The sequence below is a fragment of the Montipora capricornis genome, chromosome 5, assembly GCF_036669925.1.
Source record: "Montipora capricornis isolate CH-2021 chromosome 5, ASM3666992v2, whole genome shotgun sequence".
Lineage (NCBI taxonomy): Eukaryota > Metazoa > Cnidaria > Anthozoa > Scleractinia > Acroporidae > Montipora > Montipora capricornis.
Window position 1 is genome coordinate 892,501 of NC_090887.1, and position 20,000 is coordinate 912,500.

Genomic DNA, 20,000 nt, shown 5'->3' on the forward strand with positions numbered 1-20,000 from the left:
AAGTGAAATCATTGAGTGAGATCGGAAGATATACAGGGCATTATTTTATGGGGAAAGGAGTGTTGAATGTTGCCAAACATCCATGGAATGGAAGGAGATCACCATTTTGAAATTAAAATGACAATAGTACCCGACTAAAATAATAGAGACTCCACGAAATTTCATACATTTGCAACTGAATGGGGATGTGATCAATCAGTGGGGAAGTTAAGCAACGGCGACAGCGACGGCAAGGAGAGCGTCATCTCAAAATATAAATTCCGTCATTGTAATCACTTCGTGACTTTTTAATATGACAAGGGTGTGGTAGTTCAAACATGACACTGATTGGAACGGCGCAAAATGAAAATTTCGAAAATATATCCTCGAGTGCTGGCGTCCTTCATAAAACCTCAAATCTGGCTATTTCACGTTGTTGTTTTGCTGACAACGGCAAAGGAATGGACAAAAATGAAACACGCACGTGCAGAGCAACTTGAGCAGTAGCAAAGAAATGCTGAAATAAATCCAAACAAGAACAGGACTCCAACCCATGACCGGAGTGCCATTCTTCAAACGTTTTGATGAAAACCACAGGTAACTGACTTACTGCGGTGTAAAGATATGAATCAAGTGTCTGCCTCTCCAACAGTTATCATTAACCATGAAATGATATATTGAACTGCGGATATGAAATCAAATAGAGCTATGATCCCTCGCAGTTATGAACGCAATTTTAGCAAATGCGTGGAGAGGCCTGAAAAATTCAGGACCCCGTTGAAGGGCTCGTCCTGAATTTTTCAGGCTTCTCCACGCAATTGCTAAAATTGCGTTCATAACTGCGAGGATCATAGCTTCATTTGAATTATCATTCAAGGTAGATGAAAATTTGAGGCATGTCAGCGCCAGAGCTCTTTACTACCAAAAGGAACCATGCAAGCCAAAGTCCGAGTAGAAAACCGGAGAGAGATCGGATAATGCATGCACTGGACCTCATTTAAATGGGTCGCGAGGGTTTCATGAGCGCCATTTCCTGATTATGTACGGAATGGTTGAGCCACGAGGTCAATGACGACTTGAAGTTTAAACTAAATACCCAACTTCAGTTAACCGAACGAAATTTGGTTGCCGACCGGGTCGCGTAGATTCAGTTCTCAAACGATTCCTGATCAGTTGCCCATAGACTATTAAAAGGTCACGACTTTCATTATCTAAACTTCTTCATAAAAGACAAGAGCAGGATCAACGTAAAACTCTTCGAAAGTCATAAATAGCAAACACCATTGACATTTCATGGAGGTTTTGTGATATAGGTGAGTTTTGGCCGTGCAAAATCATATTATCTATACAGTGGAGGGTCGGCCAGTACTTCAAAGATCACTTAACTGTAAAGAAACGAGTTAAGAGGATAAATTCACAGTCCTGGGTAGATGTCGGTTCTTCGTTGAGATTAGACGTGGCCAAGTTAAATGAAGCAAGGAAAATGATTTATTGATCAGCAGCTCCCAACACTGTCCAGTGGATGAGGAATAGTGAAACCAATTGCGCTATCCAATGGATAGTAACTTATCCGATGGATAGCGTAATCCACCTTTTGAACAGCTGGGGCCCGGTTGAAAACACTGCAAAGTTCCTTGCTTTATTCTTAATAGTGATCTGTACAGTTCCTCTTCCCGCAGACTAATTATATATTTGTTTCTTCATCTAGATCGGAAATCAGTTTTATAATGCCTTAACTACTTTTCCCTGCAAGTATTTCGTGCCTAAGTTCTGGTATGTAATCGAAATGCCACTCCAATAGACAAAGGAGCTTAAGACTAGAGAAGTAAGCATAATCCCGCGATGGGCCATCGAAAAGCTCCTAAACGTGCGCACTGTTTAGAAAAATAACTCGACAAAAAAGCACACATGATAGTATATAATCCGTTGCCTCATTAACAAGTTCTTTTGGACGTGAAGGATTTGTGTTTGCTTTGTTTGCCACCTAGTGTTTTAAAGTGTTTTTGTTAACTTTAACAAAAGCTATGCCAAAGGAAACCGATTCAAAGTTATAGATCTTAATTCCAGCCTAGAGGCACTCGAAACCTCAAATTCAGTGCAGATTGATTTCCACAATATAAATTTCAGTGAGTTTTCCTCAAGAGTAAAGGAACGGCGTAGCATCCGCGTGAATCGAAATTAAATTGTCGGCCTCTTCTCGTTCAAAAACTTTCGCCCTTAAATAGTTGTATTCAGTCGCAAGTCGTCGAACCGGCCATCTTCGTTTACAGGCTTGAAGTTGTGTTTTTGAACAATGCTCCACTTTGTGAAATAACTGTTTAAGTTAGGAATACGTTCTTTCTCACGCATTTTCAATCATTTCCGTCTACAGCTCATAAATTAATTCGTTTTTTTCGGGTATAGCTACTTAAAACGAGACTTTTTATACGTGCATAATTTTCAACTGATGATAAACCTCATTGCCTTGCCGCATAAGAATGGGCGATTTCTATCCACTTCCCCAAGTACTGACCGCGTGCAAACAAACCTCAGAACTTTGGACTGATGGTTGTAAAAATCTTAACAACTAAGAATGGAATAAAGAAATTCTTTGATAAAAGATACAAATTGTAAAGAAAGCGTGTAAAGGAAGAGAATGAACCAGAGGTTTGAGAATAACGAATTGGCAGCGTATTGTTAATAGAGAGACAAATGCGTGTGGTATATGAATTTTCAAGGTGTATATAGCTTAACTTCCTTCAGGCCAGTTGGAAAAACTTACCGGTGGAGTTTAAGGCCGGTGTCAGTCTTAGGATTTGTTGAATATCCGTTTTCCGGATTACCGTTTCTATGGGCTGAGCATAATTGTTGTAAGTATTGATCCACAAGTATCCTTTTTCTTAATGAAGCTGATCAGTTCTCTTCCCAGAGAGAGATTATAAACAAAGCGGATTACTTACTTAAATCTAAGGCCATTGATACTATTCACATCAATGAGGAGCCCAAGCACGCATTAAAAAGGCCTGTCAAGCTGAGGGGAGCAGCTACGATATGAGGGACTAGAAATCAAATCGAGTAAAAATGGAATGTTGTTTTTAGGGAGAGCGGAAACTGCGACAGAACTGAGACGCAGAGGCAAACTGAACCTGAGGAACATTAGTGGAAAGGCGAGGTCTCTCACCACCAAGGTTTTCCGATGGCCGGTCACTTGATAGATAGATGACCTTTATTTAAACACGATGAAAATCAAAGCTAAAGGCTTGTGGTCGCTACATGCTCGGATTCTCTATGAAATATGGTAAATTGCACCAAAAATCTGAAAATCGTTCACTTCACTCTCAGCTCTGGAACAAATTATAGGTCTTTGTTTGAACTCATTCAAGTGTGCGCTGTTTCACACTGAATGAAATGAAGCGTGATATCAAACGTACTTCGTATGCTAAGCTATTAATCCGCTGACCGCTGAGCGCACGTGTTTTCTAATGAAGTGCTTGCACGTTTGTTTTTCCAGTCTCAAGTGCCCATTGTGGAAAGATGAGGTATGAAATCGCCCAAAATTGCGTGTCAATAGCCCAGTCTTAAAAATGATTGGTTGCCAAAAATCTTTTTGATTTTCGCTATAAAATATCTTCAAGTTTTTAGAGATTTCAGTCTCGCTGCGGAAAAACGCCACCTTTGGTCTTCTCCGAACACGAATCGGCGCAAGGTAGGAGTTTTGTACAGTAGGTAACGGCTTTGTAATGTGCCACCCGAAACATAACACCATCTTTTTACTTAGGGTGCGTTCGATTGACCGTATTCCGGAAAAGGAATACATGGAATAGAAGTTAAAAATATTTCGTTTTCACGAAGATTCACATTAAAATTGTCAAACATAAACATATCTTTATTATCCTTGTTGCTTCAAAACGCCAGACATACCGTTTTAAATCACCACTCCACCTATTCTCATTCCTGAATAGGGTCAATCGAACGCACCCTTTGTCCTCCTTCCTGGTTTCCGTTCATCGTAATATCGAAGATGTTCTCCATCGGACGGCAGAGAAGTATCATGGAAAATATATGAAAGTCAATCACTGCAGCAGTTGCAAAGTAGCCTAAAAATACAGTCTTAAAACGGACCGGACCACAAACTTATGATCGTAAATATATTGCCCTTTACGCAGCTCTACCACTCAACTGTTAGCACGTTCTAGTTCCCAAAAGAGGTCGGATTACGATAGAGAGGCTGTTAAAGTCATATTGGAACCACGCCGGGATATGACTTTTTCCGAGGGGAACGTCGATGAAATTTCGCCAAGAAATCGGTAGGGAAGTATCACAACTACTCTGAGTCGTTATTTAAAAGACACTCTTCATTTTGAGGAAGTTCTTCCAGGTTCATGTAAATAAACTCATTTTCTTCCACCAGTCACATCCCCTTCCTTTAGAAGTGATCCGCTTTGCATGTTATTTTTTTTTTCTGTGTGCCTCTTCCGAGCAGCTTCGGAAAATGTTTTACTTTGACCCTTTTCACACAGTAAACGGAGCAAATTCAATTGATGATGCAAATATTTAACAACCTAATACCCGATCTAGTCCTTGACTCACATCCACCGTTGAGTTCGGCTCTGAAGGTGTCTCCTTCATCCGTACTCTCAAGACGATGCTGTCCCATCCATATTAAGTTGTCTCCTCTGCACATCTCGCCATTTGCAATTGCCTGTAACCCAGTTTCTTCCAGGGACTGCCCCACCCTCTGCAAGACAATAAAAAAAATTCGCTCGTTGGAAGTCACATGACCTGAAATTGATCTGTTTAGAAATTGTCTCAATCAATATTATTTTCTGACCACTGACACTGAGGATATCTGTCCCATGTCTATCATTTTTGTTTTCACATATTTTTTTTGCGGAATAAAAAATACGGAAATTTTGTTTCCGCTACATTCATAATAACTGTGAATAACAAGGTGTGAAAGGAACCAACCCTTGGTCAGCCTTATTATCCAATTGGCTCTGGTTTCAGTGATAGTCGATTTGCATTTTTACGTTGGAGGAGAGCAACAAGAACCAATACTGAGGTAGTGGTCAACGATACATGTGACTCCGCTCATTATAAAAGAACAGAATTTTCGATAACTCTTTAACAAGTGTCCACACCGCCTTAGTTATTGAAATGCTTTTATTCTGGCGGTAATATGAATGGATATGAAGTATAATTAAGTTAAATACCCTGCCAAAAAGGGAGACAAAGTCCCCTGCGAAGCACGACAGTGAATATTACATTTATACAATAATGCACCGTTGATAATGAGGAGGGTGACTATCAATGTTAATTTGTAGGAATGTAGCGGACAAAATTAGCAATTAAATATTTTCGTTAGTTGTATTCATAGGATAACAGGATTATAGAATTATAAATTATAATCTTATTTTGATAGATTAATCTAAAGGAGGTGATTAATCCAAATCTATTGTTGAGCCAGGCTCCTGATTAATTCGGTCGTTGCGGTTTTATAAGAAAGAATGCTCACATAACTCCAATCTGAACGCTTCCTAGTCTTTCATTGTTTAATACTATCTCTTAGTGCCAATTCTTCTTTTCTGGAATTCATCACCTATATTGGACTACTTGACAAAAGGAAGAACAATGATGCTCTCAAAGTCTAAGCAGAAAATTTTTGCTGAACTAAAAGCCTAGTCAGAAAACGTTTCTGCACCACCCTCAAGAATTAAAATCATTTCAAATACTCTGAAGTTCAGTCCCGTTACGCAAATGCCAGAAATACACTTCTTGCGTCTTATATAAACGTAAAGGTCAAGCCCCAGTTGTACAAAAGATGAATAGGGCTATCCGCCGGATACATCACTATCCAGTGGATAAACCATAGGGAAACCAATAAGCAACAAAAGAACAAAACAAAACAAAACAAAAAATGCTAATTATCTCCTGAACTTCAACTCTGTTCTTTTCTTGCTGCACAATTCGAAACTAGCCAATTGCATTATCCAACGGATAGCGATTTATCCGGTGGATAGCCATATCCATCGTTTGAACAACTGGGGCGTGAACTTCACGTTTTAAGAGAAAGACGCAAAAAGTGTATTTCTGGCATTTGCGTTCCGGGATTGAACATATAACGTGAGTTGATCCCATTTTGCTGACAGTTGCCTGGATAGTAATTTTTTTGGGTTGAAGGGGATTAGGTTGTTATTAATGTTTACTACAGTGTACATTACAGTATTGACGACCATTCAATAATTGCAGGAGTAGGGGAGGGGCTGCTGGTCTAAAACTTAACAACTTGAGTTGAATTCTATTTGTTAATAATGTTCACTTATATTATTAACAGTATTTTTTCGTGTAAGTCATACTGAAAAGATTGTATGGTAATTAAACCTCTAGTAATGTATAATGTGTAAATAGAATTCAAACACGTGATGTGACAGCCATGTTGGTGCACAAAACAATTCTCGACTCGCACAAATCCCATAATACACCTCTTTTACCCTCCAAAATGTTTCATAATTATTGTTTGCCATTTCTCCTGGGACATGAAGATGTCCCAAGAAAAATGAAAAACAATGCCTAAGGAATTTTTTTTGGGGGGGAGGGGGTGGGGGGGTGTAAAAGAGGTATATTACGGTATTTGTGCGAGTACAGTAGAGAACAGTAAATTATGGCTCATGTTTTGCATTATAATAGAGTAAATTCCCAAAAGACTTTTTACTCTATTGTTCTGTGCACCAACATGGCTGCTGTGACGTCATGTGAAAGCCATCTATAGTATTTCTGAAACAAATTTAAAACATGATTTTAAGAACATTTCGACCTTCAGCTGCCTGAACCTGGAAATCATAGGTTTTTACATGCTGGTACTAACAGTACCATTAAGGTTTCAAGAGTAAACCACAAAAACACTGTTTGGTGCATATGCACTTGGCTGTTTCTTACGCAATTTTGGGGGTTTCGTTCCACCTTAAGACCTCACATTTAACTGCTGAGGCTAATTCAATTGAACGTCGGAATGCGAAGGATTCATTTACGAGAGAGCGTATATTTTTTTCTCTAAGGCGTGTAAGGAATACTTGCATAATTTACCGGTTTGCTTTTATCTTACATGAATCGGAACCTTATCTCCCCACCTGTGTTTGCTTGAAATAATTATGGAAACCACCAATAAACACCGTTCCCCAAATTACCAGTATGCCAAACGGTTGCTCCACTTTTATACTTCTATTATCGAGTCAACCAATTTATATTTTTAACGAAGATATTCACTGAGACCGGACCCTCTCTTGGTATCTTATCGACAGTTGTCCAAATATGACCTTTAAAGAAGGGGTGGAGAGGAAGTGGCACTGCAAGGATGAGTTTTCACTGAACGATTAGCTTCGTTTAAAATGTCTTTTGAACATTTGGAAGCAAAGAGCTGATTCAAAGATTTTGGCAGTCTGTGCTCAAAAGTGCTCTTAATAAGATGCATTTTATAAAATGTTTTCCTAGCTTCAAACTATCAGTGTTCAACAAATCTATACGAACTATCTAAAGTTTTTTTGTCTACCCATTCTTCCTATCCATTGGTAAGGATACTAATCTCTAGCACCATTTTAAAATCAGCTGCCCGGGAAATAAAGTGTAGCACAGTTTCAAAACAAAATAATTTCACCGACCGGAGTTGCAATGCTTGGTCACTTCTGAAACGGATTCCTCTTGCGCGCCATAAACAGGGAACAGGAAATTTTATTTACTTCACCAGGGTCCCCCCCGGAAAACAACCCGGGGAGTCTTGCAACGTATTTTCTTAACTTAGACCTGTTTTCTTTACGTCTGTGTATATGTTGACCCTTCAAATTTGTTAGTTTTAGGATTTCGTCATGGATTTTCTAATTTTCCGATCAAATCTTCTAGAACGTTTGCGGGGTCCATGGAGACCAGTTCGCGAGTTTAATCCCAAGCAATACCTAAATCCTTCCACCATGATGTAATTTAATTAGGCATATGTCGTGCCTGTCTGTCGTCGCGCGAAAACATCCCAAGTTAGACATACCGAAGCAGCGATTAGCTGTCATAGCTTAGCGAAATGAATGCTGATGGATTTCCGATTGCTCCAAACGCAGATGATACGCTGATTATCCGCACAGCTACAAAAAATACAAGCCTTTGATGTATCACTCTTTAATAGAGACGACGTTGTGTCAGTAACGTACCGTTCATTTGTTTCATCCTCAGCGGTGAACTAAGGCAGCTGAAGTTCCAGAGGTGATCTCATACTAATTTGGTGAACAACTAACGACGAATATAGCGGCTTTGGTCTGCTGAAAAAAACCTGTGCATCATGAATTTCCCTCTTCAAACAAGAACAGCTTTGGGTTGTGTTTTGATGTGTCTGCAAGTACTATCGAGCGATACTAGGTAGATTTGTTTAATTGTTTCTTAAAATATTAGCCCTTTGGTTCCGGACGTTTTAGTGAGATTTAAGAAACACTCTAGCTCAACATCGGTTTGTCAGATTTTCAGGGTACGACATCGTCACCTCAGGACTACCCATAGAAGTGGACCCCATACTTAACCTGAACACTGTGTGCAAGAATACACCGTCGCTACATAAGGAACAACTTGAGCTTTGCAAAACAAACGCTGATGTAGTTGCCAGCGCACTACAGGGAGCTCAAATGGCGGTTCATGAATGCCAGCAGCAATTTAGGTACCATCGTTGGAATTGTTCGGCATTGGAAACCAAAAACAGCAATCCCTTGACAAGTCCTTTGTTAGCACGAGGTTAGTCGGTTTAAACGCATAGACTATTGCTTTAAACTTGTGTGCTCTTCAAGGTCCTTTGGGGTAAGAGGTAAGGGAATATAATAAATGTTAGCTTGTCGAGCAAACATTTTGGCAACAACATAAGTCAACATCATTATGTAATGATGGACCTCCAGAGCTCAGTCTTTTCATCTGAACTTTATGTTGAACTAGTGTTAATCTCGTGTTATACCTCTATCCTCTTTTTCTTACTGCAGTAGCGTTGTGAGTCACGGCAGTTATGTTTCTGAGCAAATACCGTCGTAAATAAAACAATCAACCTCCTGTGCTTAAAATGGAACGCAAATAAGTCACGCTGGAAATAGAATGCGTGGTTTATTAATACTCCGCTCCTTCGTCCGCCATACTGAAATTGTCTGTTGGAACAATCTTAAGACCCTCATAAATGTAAACACAGCTGTAGAAACGACCCTGGACGTAAGAAGATTAATTCCAAGCTGAGCTGTAGCCCGTGCATTAACGGTCGGCCTTTGCCTCAATTCCATCTCATCTGATATGATCCCAGTAAGATAAAGATTTGTAGCTTATCGAGGAATTTCATTTGAAAGCTTAGAACTCTTGAAGTGTTTGATTTACTCTCTTAAAAGGAAAATGGACGAACAGGACATGGTTCTTCTCTGATGAGTTCTTATTCTTTCACATGCTACAATAGTTTTTCAGGAAGACACGGAACATGACCAGGGACCTAAATTAAACCAAACGTTTTGACCGAGAAAGATACTGGCTTGTCTTCCTGTGGCAAAATGACGGACAGTGTGGCTTTTCAAAGACGTGAATAAAATGTGGGATTAAATGGGCTATAGATTAAGTCCCTAAAGGCACCTGCTCGCAGCATTTGGTATCCTAATGACGCTTAAAACGGCCAGAGATATTACGTGAAAACGACCTGTTTCAGCTCTGACTATGTCACGTATAAATGAGTTAATTGATCCCACTATGGTCCGAACACACACTTTGAAAATGTTTTATTAAGCCCTCTATTTTGACTAGAGCGCGATTCCTCGAGTCCTTAGGGAGCACGTCGACTGAAAACTCCCTTTTAGTTTCATCGGAACAACAAATGACGTCGATGGAACATTTTTCAATGTTGCCGATCCAGCCCTATCTCTGAGACAATTTGCATTTTCATTTTCCACGCCCCTAAAAAAGGTTCCTGGCCCCTCTACTTTCAGAGTTAATCTAAAGCGAGATCTTCACAGGTTTCTGTTTCCGAAACCTTTTGGGGGCTTATCTTTGATAGTGATCAGATGTTGTATTGAAATATCGCGAACTTTGAGTGTCGTTGCAAATTGCAGGATTTAAAGAGACCGCTTTCGCCTATGCCATTATTTCGGCTGGAATGACGCAAGCCATTGCAACTTCATGCAGCATGGGGAAACTTGCAAGCTGTGGATGTGACGACACCATTCGAGGCGAAGGCAGAGGATGGAGTTGGGGAGGATGTAGTGACAACGCTATCTATGCCTCTGACTTTGCAGCGCAATTCATGGACTCAAGGGAAAAGAGCACAGACATCAAATCACGAATGAATCTACACAATAACAAGGCTGGGCGTCTGGTAAGTTAGTATCAGTTGATATTTAGCCCCGATAAATCGAGCATTGATTAGGTTGTACACAAGGGAGAAACTTGCCGTAAATTGTTGTCTCAATGTCATGACCCGGTCACCTACAAATTCCACCCTGCACGGAATTTGGATTGCCCGAAGCCATTCGTCGCGTGATCAAGCAAACTTTTTCAAGAATTAATACAAATTGAAAACGTGTTTATTATCCAACCCTTTTAGCACTTTTCACTTCCCTTATCCGATTGTTTGGAAATTTTCCCGTCCGCACACGTGCTAAGAGTTAATTGGATTTTTCCCCTTTGCGTGAGAAACTGAAACCTTTTGCAACTGGAGTCGTAACTATGCCAATATTAATCAAGTACTGAAGTGCTTAATCCTCCTTTTGAAAGGAAAGCGTTTGATTAACTCTTGTCAGGAGAACTGCTGACATAAAACTTATCCTTTGATATTATCATTTACTAACAAACTCGATACTTTACTCTCGAACTTTCGTTTGTTTGGTATTAAATCGCACGTTGTTCCCTTTGCTATCAAAATAAGTCATTTCCTGTTAGGAAAATGTCCATTCTTTCCACATGTCTTTCTAGAAACAAGACGTTTGACTTCTCCTTTGATTCCCCAAATTGACAAGTATTATGATCCCTTTCTCAAAAAGTTAACTTTAAATCCTTAAGCTTTCGAGAGGGTTTGATTTCCTGTGTGGTTTATACCCAGAGGTATAAAAAGGAAGTTTATTTTTACATTTTAACGATACTATAGAAAATTGAATAACTAATTAGGTAATTTAATAGAGAAGGCAGTGCGACGTGAGTACTCCTGCTGGTTTCCTCTCAGTCCACATAATTGCTGTTTATTTTTAAAAATTGTACTTGGATAAATGAACTATTGAAAGTGAAAAAAACTAATTAGCTAACTTAATAGAGACGGCATGAAACAGTGGGAGATGGACTCTCCTGCTGGGTTCGGTCTCAATTCGCTTAATTGCTGTTTTAAAGATCCTTGCATAACAAAAGGCCATGGAATATTCTCATATGCTATCTGTATTGATGAGGTTCAAAAGGGCATCTTCCTAAATATATAGCGGCATTCAACGTAATGAGAACCAGATACATTGTGGAACCAGAAAAAAAACCAAAAATCTGACACACAACCGATCACATACTCAAATCGTTATGCCTCAAGCTTCTTGAGAAATGATCTCCTGAAAAGCTTGCTGTCACAAAAATTCACAAACATGTTTCAGTCCAAGGGTAATCGTTAAAACTTGTACGTACTAAAGAAGTAAATAGAGAAAGAAACATTTGAAAATCCAATCAGCACCAAAACAGTTGTTTTGGCCAAGAGAAGGACCAACCTCTCAATTAGTTTAACGTCGGCCATTCAGTACACCGCATATTGCAGCACGGTGATATTTCAAACTATGTCTTGACTTAGGGCGGTTTAGAATAACGAAGGAATAAAATATCACAAATGACACTTCTTTTCCTAGTAACTTTTAGGATTAAAAGTCAGAGAGAGAAAGAGAGAGTCGCTGGGTTACTTTGTCAGTCACAAAGAGCAGGAGATCTCCACGTTGCACAGACGGTAACCCGATGTTTGTGCCAAGAAATGGTTGTATCTGTTAGATCTACTCACAAGTGATTGAATATCACTGTCAGACTATGAAATATTTTCCATCAGCGTTTTATGGACGCGATTTAGGACTTGGTTTGTCATCAAAACTTTTAGTCGCTATTGTGTTTAATTTTCAACGGTAAATTTAACTCATTTTTTTCTCTGTTTTAGTGATTTTAATCTTAAGAGATTCAAACAGAGGCCAAACAATGATTATAAATTCTTTACGAAGAACCATAATTAAGCGTTCAAGGTATCATTTTCGTCGCCAACAACTACGGATGGAGAAAATGCGGATGGATTTAAAATTACGAAAATTGGCTAGTGTGTGTGTGTTTTGTTTCAAGGTTAGACGTTAATAAAAATCGAAAGAAACAATAGCATAGATAGGCCGCTTAAATATCTTAAGTGGTATGTTACGGATGTTATCCAATTTTAATATGAATCGCTTAAACTATCGTGACAGTGCCCATTTAAACAGGATTTAAAAGCAACAATTCAGGCCTGGGGGAATAGACAAAGAACTAACGAATAGACTCGCAAAGATGAGGAAATATCTATATCATCATCAGAACAGTGTGTTTGTCACTGAATTTGGCACGCCCTTAAAAGACTTCGAAGTGACGAGACCTTCAAATGTGCTTTTTTGGAGAAATATCAGATCAATTTCCCGCGAACGCCTTGCAAATTTATGAACAACAGATAGCTAGAGGTTAGACGTAGTGTGCTGACAAATCTCTCCAAGAAAACCATTACATTGTATTAGAAAAAGAAGTCACGAAAATTATTTGGAAGTCTTTGAGTGGTACTTTCTACTGCCAACCTACCGCTTAGGAATTTGTCAGAATAAAAAAGGAAAAAAACCTTTAAAACTGATCCCAACGATAACCAGGAAGAAAGAAATTAACTCCCCGCTTTCACACTTATAACGAGTTGTGCTTCCTTTATACTATGGATTAATGTTTCACAAACAATTTCCCGTAAGTGGTTCAATGGATTGACAAAAAGTGTGGACGCACGTTCTTAACTATTGTTTAAGGACGGTGCCTTCTAATTAAAGATATTTTTGCCCCGGTATGTGATTATGCAGGAAATGGAGATCTTAACAAGTGTTACTGAAATCCAAAAAGAAAATTGGGGGTAACCACGCATTTTTCACACATAATTCATAAATAATATTTGTCAAAAGCTTTAAAATACACAGCAATGTATGGCGTTCTTTCTCAAATTGAAGCTTAATTATCTCTGAAAAAGGCATGGTTACCCCCAATTTTCTTTTTGGATACCAAGAGTAGTTACTAAGATCTACTTTCTCCGGATAGTTTTAAACCGCGCAAAAATATCCCTGTATTAGTAAGCATCACTGATAGGAAATCCGAGATGCGCAGAACGTATGCGCATTAACAATAGTAGGCACCGTCCTAAAGCAATAGAGGACGTTTTCCGTGTTTCCATAGCCTCATTTAAACACTCGGGGGAGTTGGGAGAATTATCATCTAAAACAGCTGTTGACCAATGAGAGTGTGCGTACTATCCTAATTTTTTTATAAACACATTTAGTGAAACGTTCAACGTAGTAAACTTTCACAAACGAATTATATTCCTATTCTCAACTTATTTACAATTTAATTCTGATATTTTGATGAACGAAAAGTGAAAAAAATTAAATATGCTAATCTCTTTTTGTCGAAATACAGACTTAAAAATTGAAGTTCGAAAATTGAATTTCCATTTAATGATAAAAATGTGTTCGGAAGGAAATGAGAGACGTCTCGCGCAAGTCAAAACGTCTTCAGTGGATTTTTCTATTTCTCAAGGTTTTCCATAGTTCATAAATCAAAGCATGTTGATAGGGTATCTCAGACTTGTTGTCAGTCTGAGCAAAGGAGAAATATCGATTTCTAATAAGAACGCAAATGAGCTGGCACTATACACCTGAATAACTACCACAGAGCTAATGCCACTAGCAATTCCCGAAAAAATATATAAAATATTGTCTGTTTTCATTGATGTGATTCCGTTTTCAGGACGTAAATCCACCTAAAGACAGTTACTGGGCCAATACTGGGCCAATAGTATCATCAAGGTTCCACACGGACTTGAATCAGTACAATCTCAATGTCCGAGGCTGAAACTACCTGCATGGAAAAACATCACAGGGTCAATTTTAAGGAAAACACCAAGACACTGTTCTATGATGTCAAGCTTTTCACTCAAAATGAAACCTCGATACATCCACCTGTAAAACTTTCACTTGGGCAATACTGCGAACAATATACAGTGGAACATCGATTTAACGAACCTCTATTTAACGAAGTCCTCGATATAACGAACGATATTCTATGTCCCGGCCAAAGTTACAGTAAGAGGTATGGAATAGAACCTCGATATAACGAACCTCGTTGTAACGAATTCTTCGATATAACGAACATAATCTGGAAGCCCAAACGTAAAATCTACCTCTATATAACGAATTACAATGTCAACACGCGACAGATGATAAACGCTGAACAGATCAACAGTCATCTGGTAATTATAAAGAGACAGCAACCTTTCAGTCAACGGCTTATTATATGTCATAGACATAAACTAACTTCCGCTCTATCTTCTTTGTCTCTTATTAGTTCTATTAACTTCTTCACTTTCGAAGGCTTCTTGTAATACATTGAATACGTAGCCGGAAATTCTATTCCAATGCCCTTGTTTCTCCTTTTGCCAGTCACTTCCACTGAGATTTGTCCTCCGTGTTTTAAAAACAAGTGAAATACACGTGACAGTGTCAATGGCACATGACCCACGATCTGCAACGTCCCTCCTTGATCTTGAATCCGTTTAACGGCAACAGCATTGGTGTCGTGTGGGTTATCATCATTAACTATGACCTCGATATAACGAACAGTTTATTCGTTTCACCTCAAGTTCGTTACATCGAGGTTTTCGATATAACGAACCCTCGATTTAACGAACAATATTGGCCGGTCCCCAGCGACTTCGATAAATCGAGGTTCCACTGTACGAAAATCCCTGACTCCAATTGCTTTTCAGCAGACAGTGATGCATCTAAAGGGTGCGTTCGATTGCATGACCCTATTCCGGAATAAGAATACGTGGAGTGATGATTTAAAACGGTATGTCTGGCGCTTTTGAAGCAACAAGGATAATAAGGATATGTTTAAAATAGCATTTTAGCCAGTGTTTGATAATCTTAATGTGAATCTCCGTAAAAACGAAGGATTTCTAACTTCTATTCCATGTATTCCTATTCCGGAATACGGTCAATCGAAAGCGCCCTATAGGAAAATCACAGGGGAATTTAAAATCTGATTGCCAGTTCACTTATGTGCACCGAAAAATACAAATATATTCGATGCAGGCCCTATTTTGATATCCAACACGTGCCCTGTTAATTCCTAGCATTTAACACGAGTGATGTTTACGCTGGGACGAAGAGGAAGGGGATCATTCCTAGCGCTCACCAAAATCCGCCTGCGTCTAACCACGTGCATTTCTGGGCATATCTGCATCGAGTCACAAAAGGCCGGATTGCAGGTGATGCAAAATTTCCTTTTTTTTTTATTTCTTTGCAGGCAGTGTTGGATCTTATGAAAACCAAGTGCAAGTGTATCGGCGTATCAGGCTCATGCAGTTTGCAAACGTGCTGGAAGACTGTTCCTCAATTTCATGAAGTAGGAACACTGATCAAGGAAAAATACGACTTTGCTACTACAATTCGAGTCAGCAACAGAAACCGAGGAAACCGGGGAAACCGGGGAAAACGGGGAAACCGGCACCCGGGTAAGAGTCGACCCTCTCAACGAAAGACAAAGTCAATACACCGGGACGAGTTTCGCAGAGATTTGGTCTTTTACGAGTCTTCACCAAACTACTGCAGGGAAGACCGGTCTTTGAATATCCATGGAACTAGAGAAAGAGTCTGCAAGGTCGACTCTTTGGGAAAGGACGATTGCCACTCTCTTTGCTGCGATAGGGGATACGATACGGTGCATAAAACCATTAGATCCAGATGTCGCTGCCATTTCAATTGGTGCTGCTACGTTTTGTGCGATGAGTGCTCAGAGAGCGCGTGGGTGACAGTATGTAAGTAGACAAGACACGACAAGACAACGGAAGTTTTTAAACTTGTTTGGTATGCAGAATGGGAGACAGACATCGTTGACAAAGAACGTGAAAGCTTTCTGGAAATAGAAGACTTCTATTCATGCGTTCGCAACGAAAGAGTTACGTAATGTAATGTATTTTTTTAATCGATGGTTATAAGCAGTACAATGAAATCACAGATCGATGAGTCCAGCGAAAAGCCCAGTACATGCTACTCATAGAATATGAACTTCAGTGATACATCAGTGAAACCTAGAGGCCACGTCACCAGGCATTTCACGTTGCATTTTAGCACGAAAATCTTGGGCGACGGAAAGCCGGACTAATCGACAATTTAATAGGCCACTTCAGAAAATACCATAATACTCTTTGTTTGTTCCCCCCCCCCCCCCAAATTTTGCATGAGCATTGTTTCCAGTTTCTCTTGGGACTTACAATGGTCCCAAGAGAACACAAAAACAATGCTTATGTAAAATTTGAGGGGGGGGGGGGGAGGGGACAAACAAAGAGTATTATGGTATTTTCCGAAATGGCCTATTGAAAATTTATCCATTCTGTCTTTCCAAGAAAGAATTGCTGTTTTGGGTTGATCTTATTTCCTTCTGAAATTACCTAAATATAACAAATGTAGAAACAAAAAATCTGGACGCAGTCGAGGTCTAGGATGTATTGCAGTCTCGGTGAAAAGCGGTGCCTGAATACCACCGGTCAAATGAAATGCTCTATCTGCACAGAAACCTACCAAAAAACACCACGAGAAGGTTAACTTGTTGGTTTTGAACCTCTGGTACCTTTTTTCCTACCGCGGAGTTTTTGGAAGGCCTCAACATAAAAGCTCAAAGATTAATCCTTAAGCAATGTTCTCAAGAGGTTCACTCTTGGCGAGTATAAATCGTTTGGTGTTAGCGCAAAAATGCAACGATATCACTTTTGCAACCAACGATGGAATTTTTGGAAGAGCAAAATGACTAATCCCTTCTTAAGCCCTTTTCAAGAGTTTTTTTCCTTTGACAAATAAATTCCTCTGGCAGCAGACTACGCAAAAATCCATGTCCTCATTCTTGCAGTATAAGACAATATTCCAGGATCAGTTGAGATGTTGAGACTATGACCGTTGATTCTTCTTCCAGTCTCCTTTCTGCAAACCTTGACTTTAGCCTGTAACCGCCTCCTTTGCTTCGTTAGAGCGATCCTGAATTTATGTGGTCCAGATAGCACACTGTTCGATTTACACCCCCGGAAAGGGAACCTTAAAAATTGGTATTTTGGGCCAAGAGTTCCTACAGTCATCCCTCTCGAATACAAATGTAGGTATAAAACATTCAGACTCGCGGAAATAAGAATGATACTGAACGGTCAAGGTACCGTGCCGACTAATTTCCTCAGGCAGTAGATGAAACAAAAAGCTATGTAGTCACTCTTGGAGTATAAACTATTCCAGGATCAGAGATCCCGAGACAATGATAGCGATTCTTACTTCTTCCAATCTCTTGCTACATTTTGCTATATTTAGCCTGTATCGCTCCATCGCCTTTTTATACGGTGATCCTCAATTTATGCGGACCAGACAACAGAGTTCGATTTACACCACCGGAAAGGAAACCCGTTAATATTGGCGTTTTTGCCCAAGTTCGAGAGTCGTCCCTCTGGAGAGACTGATGATAGAACAGTGCCGGCCTACCTTGTGTCAAAGACAATAAAATAAACTTGCCAACCTTGAAGGACCTGTATCTCAACAACAGCCACGAATATCATGTGCTCTCGATGGTAATTTTCCAAAACGTTCGTGCTTTTGCTGGCATGACTACTACTATTTTAAGTAATCCCCCTGCGATAAACTACCGGTTGAAAGCAAAGCTTAAAAGCCAAGACGGTAAAAGGATTTTCAGAAGCCTTCGTCGTGAAAGGTATGCATGATCAGTCAAGTCAATCGTGCCTGTCCAGAGTTTTGAGCCCGGAAGGGGGGGGGGGGGGGTACTCGATATATCCCTGGGTGGGGAGGTGCGGCGCGGCCCCTCATACCCTGACCCTGTTTAAGACAAATATCGCTGATTTTTCTACCCATTTTAAGACAGAATTCCGATTTTTGGTATCCTGTTTAAGACATTTAACCCAGCTTACGACAAAAATTGATAAATCGATACCCTGATTAAGACAAAAAATGATAAATTCGATACCCTGTTCAAGACAAAAATCCCGAAAAACATACCCTGGCTGACCGCACGTCCCCATTAAGCCCTTATAAGGGAGTACCCCCCCCCCCCGGGGGGGGGGGGTTTAGTTAGGTCAGACATTCTAACCCTGTTTCAAATGAGACTTCAAACGGGCTACGTGACAACATTTTGTCTAACCGTAATTATTAATGCACCAAAATTCCTTCATTCATTTTCTAGTAATGTGGTGATAAACTACTCACATCAACTATAAAATTAAAAAAGCCAAAGTTTTCGGTTTTCATCTCAGTATATGTTTATACAATAAATAACTAGTGAACTCGTGGCTTCGTCACATAGCGAAAAACATGTATCACTGAGAGTCTATGACGTAAACAGATATAATAAGTCGTCGTATCTGAAGTTAAAGAATATTCATTTTTTGTGCAGTAATGTACTGATGGAAACATACTTTGAATAACAACACCGTCAAACACTTTTACTAATAGCTTTAAGACGGATATTAAACTCCTTATTTACTTCAGATCACTGAGTTCTTGTGGGATTTCGCTTGCTGGCAGGGATACAAAAATCTCCAACTGAATGCCACTTGACCAAAATCCAGTTCACGGCGCAAAAAATTTACAGGCGTTAAATCAATGGAATTGAAGACTTTCATGGAGAAAGTCTGGAGACGACAACATCACGTTGTATAGTGACCATTAGCCACATATATCGTTTATGTAAAAAAAAAAACTGTTGCAACTTTTCTGCACCAATGTGAAACCGCGTTCTTTCATACTAAAACCTGCAGAAAACTTCCGACATGAAGGCAAGCCAATGAACAACATTCTAGAAAATGACTCCTCTCGAGTGCCCCTTCACATCCCTCCCTAAATTAACCTTTTAAAAAAAGTCGAGGTCCTTGCAAACCAAAATGAGATTACAGTGGTGGTTCCAGTTCAAAGTCCATTGGGTTAGGGTTTACCCTGGATTCCAGAGGTAATTTTCTCGCTACAAAAAGAGCGACGCTGTTCCGTCGCGACGCTGTTCCGTCGCTCTAAGAGAGAAAAAACCTCTGGCATGCACAGTAGTTAGGGTTAAAACCTCTCATGAAATTTAGAGGTTTATGGAGGGCTTTTTAAAGGGTCAAACCTCACAGTAAGCTCCATTTACATTGTGCCTTTCAGAAGGTGACCACATCACCGGGAAGTCCATGTCCACTCATTGAGAACAGTGTGGGTTCTTTTTAACATCCTAAAGAGGTTCATGAACAAGGGTCGTTAAACGCGGCCTGCGGTTTATAAACCTTACCCGAGAAGGCTTAAAAGTCTATTCATTTGCAGTTACGAGATTAGAGACCGTAAGGGTAAGTCGGTTCGGCCGGAGTTCAACGTCGATAAAATCAGCCAACAAAGGCTGATTGTCGTTATCTCAGTTTTCTTTTAAAACAGATGGAAGTTACAAAGAATTCATCATTAGCAAATAACATAGTTATAATCAGTTCGTGCCGTTAGCCGAGACATACCCGAGCGGATCCCATGTGGCAAAACCTCGGAAAGGTCTTCACAGTTAAGGTCATAACCTCGAATAAACACTAATACTGTTCAATTTTATAACAACAGGAATCAAATAATAACATTTTTAGATCATTCATGTTGCAAAAATTGCAGTCATACAATAACGTTCTTGCCTTCTTTAATGCCTCTCGAAATACAAAAGTAAGGAGCCTCCTAAAAATAGTTCCGTTATCTGCAAGTGAGATACCTCCAAGTGTGTCGAGA

General features: G+C 39.6%; 2 protein-coding genes across 5 annotated transcripts in view; one reads left to right on the forward strand and one right to left on the reverse strand.

Annotated features, from left to right (window-relative positions):
• Positions 1-216: 216 nt before the first annotated feature.
• LOC138049003 (protein Wnt-10a-like) lies at positions 217-17,109 on the forward strand. 3 transcript variants are annotated; one of them, XM_068895113.1, is made up of 5 exons: positions 217-576; positions 8,173-8,355; positions 8,453-8,721; positions 10,059-10,321; positions 15,532-17,109. In XM_068895113.1, exons 2-5 carry the CDS (start codon positions 8,279-8,281, stop codon positions 16,048-16,050), a joined length of 1,128 nt encoding a protein of 375 aa, XP_068751214.1. In that variant the 5' UTR covers positions 217-576; positions 8,173-8,278; the 3' UTR covers positions 16,051-17,109. The 3 variants fall into 3 exon arrangements, with proteins under 3 accessions (XP_068751214.1, XP_068751213.1, XP_068751212.1); XM_068895112.1 differs by lacking the exon at positions 217-576 and adding an exon at positions 981-1,292; XM_068895111.1 differs by lacking the exon at positions 217-576 and adding an exon at positions 3,323-3,664.
• The window catches only part of LOC138049005 (uncharacterized), a 52,315-nt gene continuing 36,054 nt past the window's right edge, over positions 3,740-20,000 (reverse strand). Inside the window, exon 5 of one of the 2 annotated variants that reach the window (XR_011132275.1) lies at positions 3,740-4,696. The gene's annotated coding sequence lies outside the window, so the exon portion shown is untranslated. Of the gene's footprint in view, positions 4,697-13,650; positions 14,083-20,000 lie in introns of those variants that run through there. The other variant, XR_011132276.1, reaches the window with a different exon arrangement.

Coding starts and splice junctions, on each gene's coding strand:
- LOC138049003 (XM_068895113.1), top strand. CDS start 8,279: ATGAATTTCCCTCTTCAAACAAGAACAGCTTTGGGTTGTGTTTTGATG. Junction 8,722..10,058: donor AAGTCCTTTGTTAGCACGAG/GTTAGTCGGTTT, acceptor TGCAAATTGCAG/GATTTAAAGAGACCGCTTTC. Junction 10,322..15,531: donor ATAACAAGGCTGGGCGTCTG/GTAAGTTAGTAT, acceptor ATTTCTTTGCAG/GCAGTGTTGGATCTTATGAA.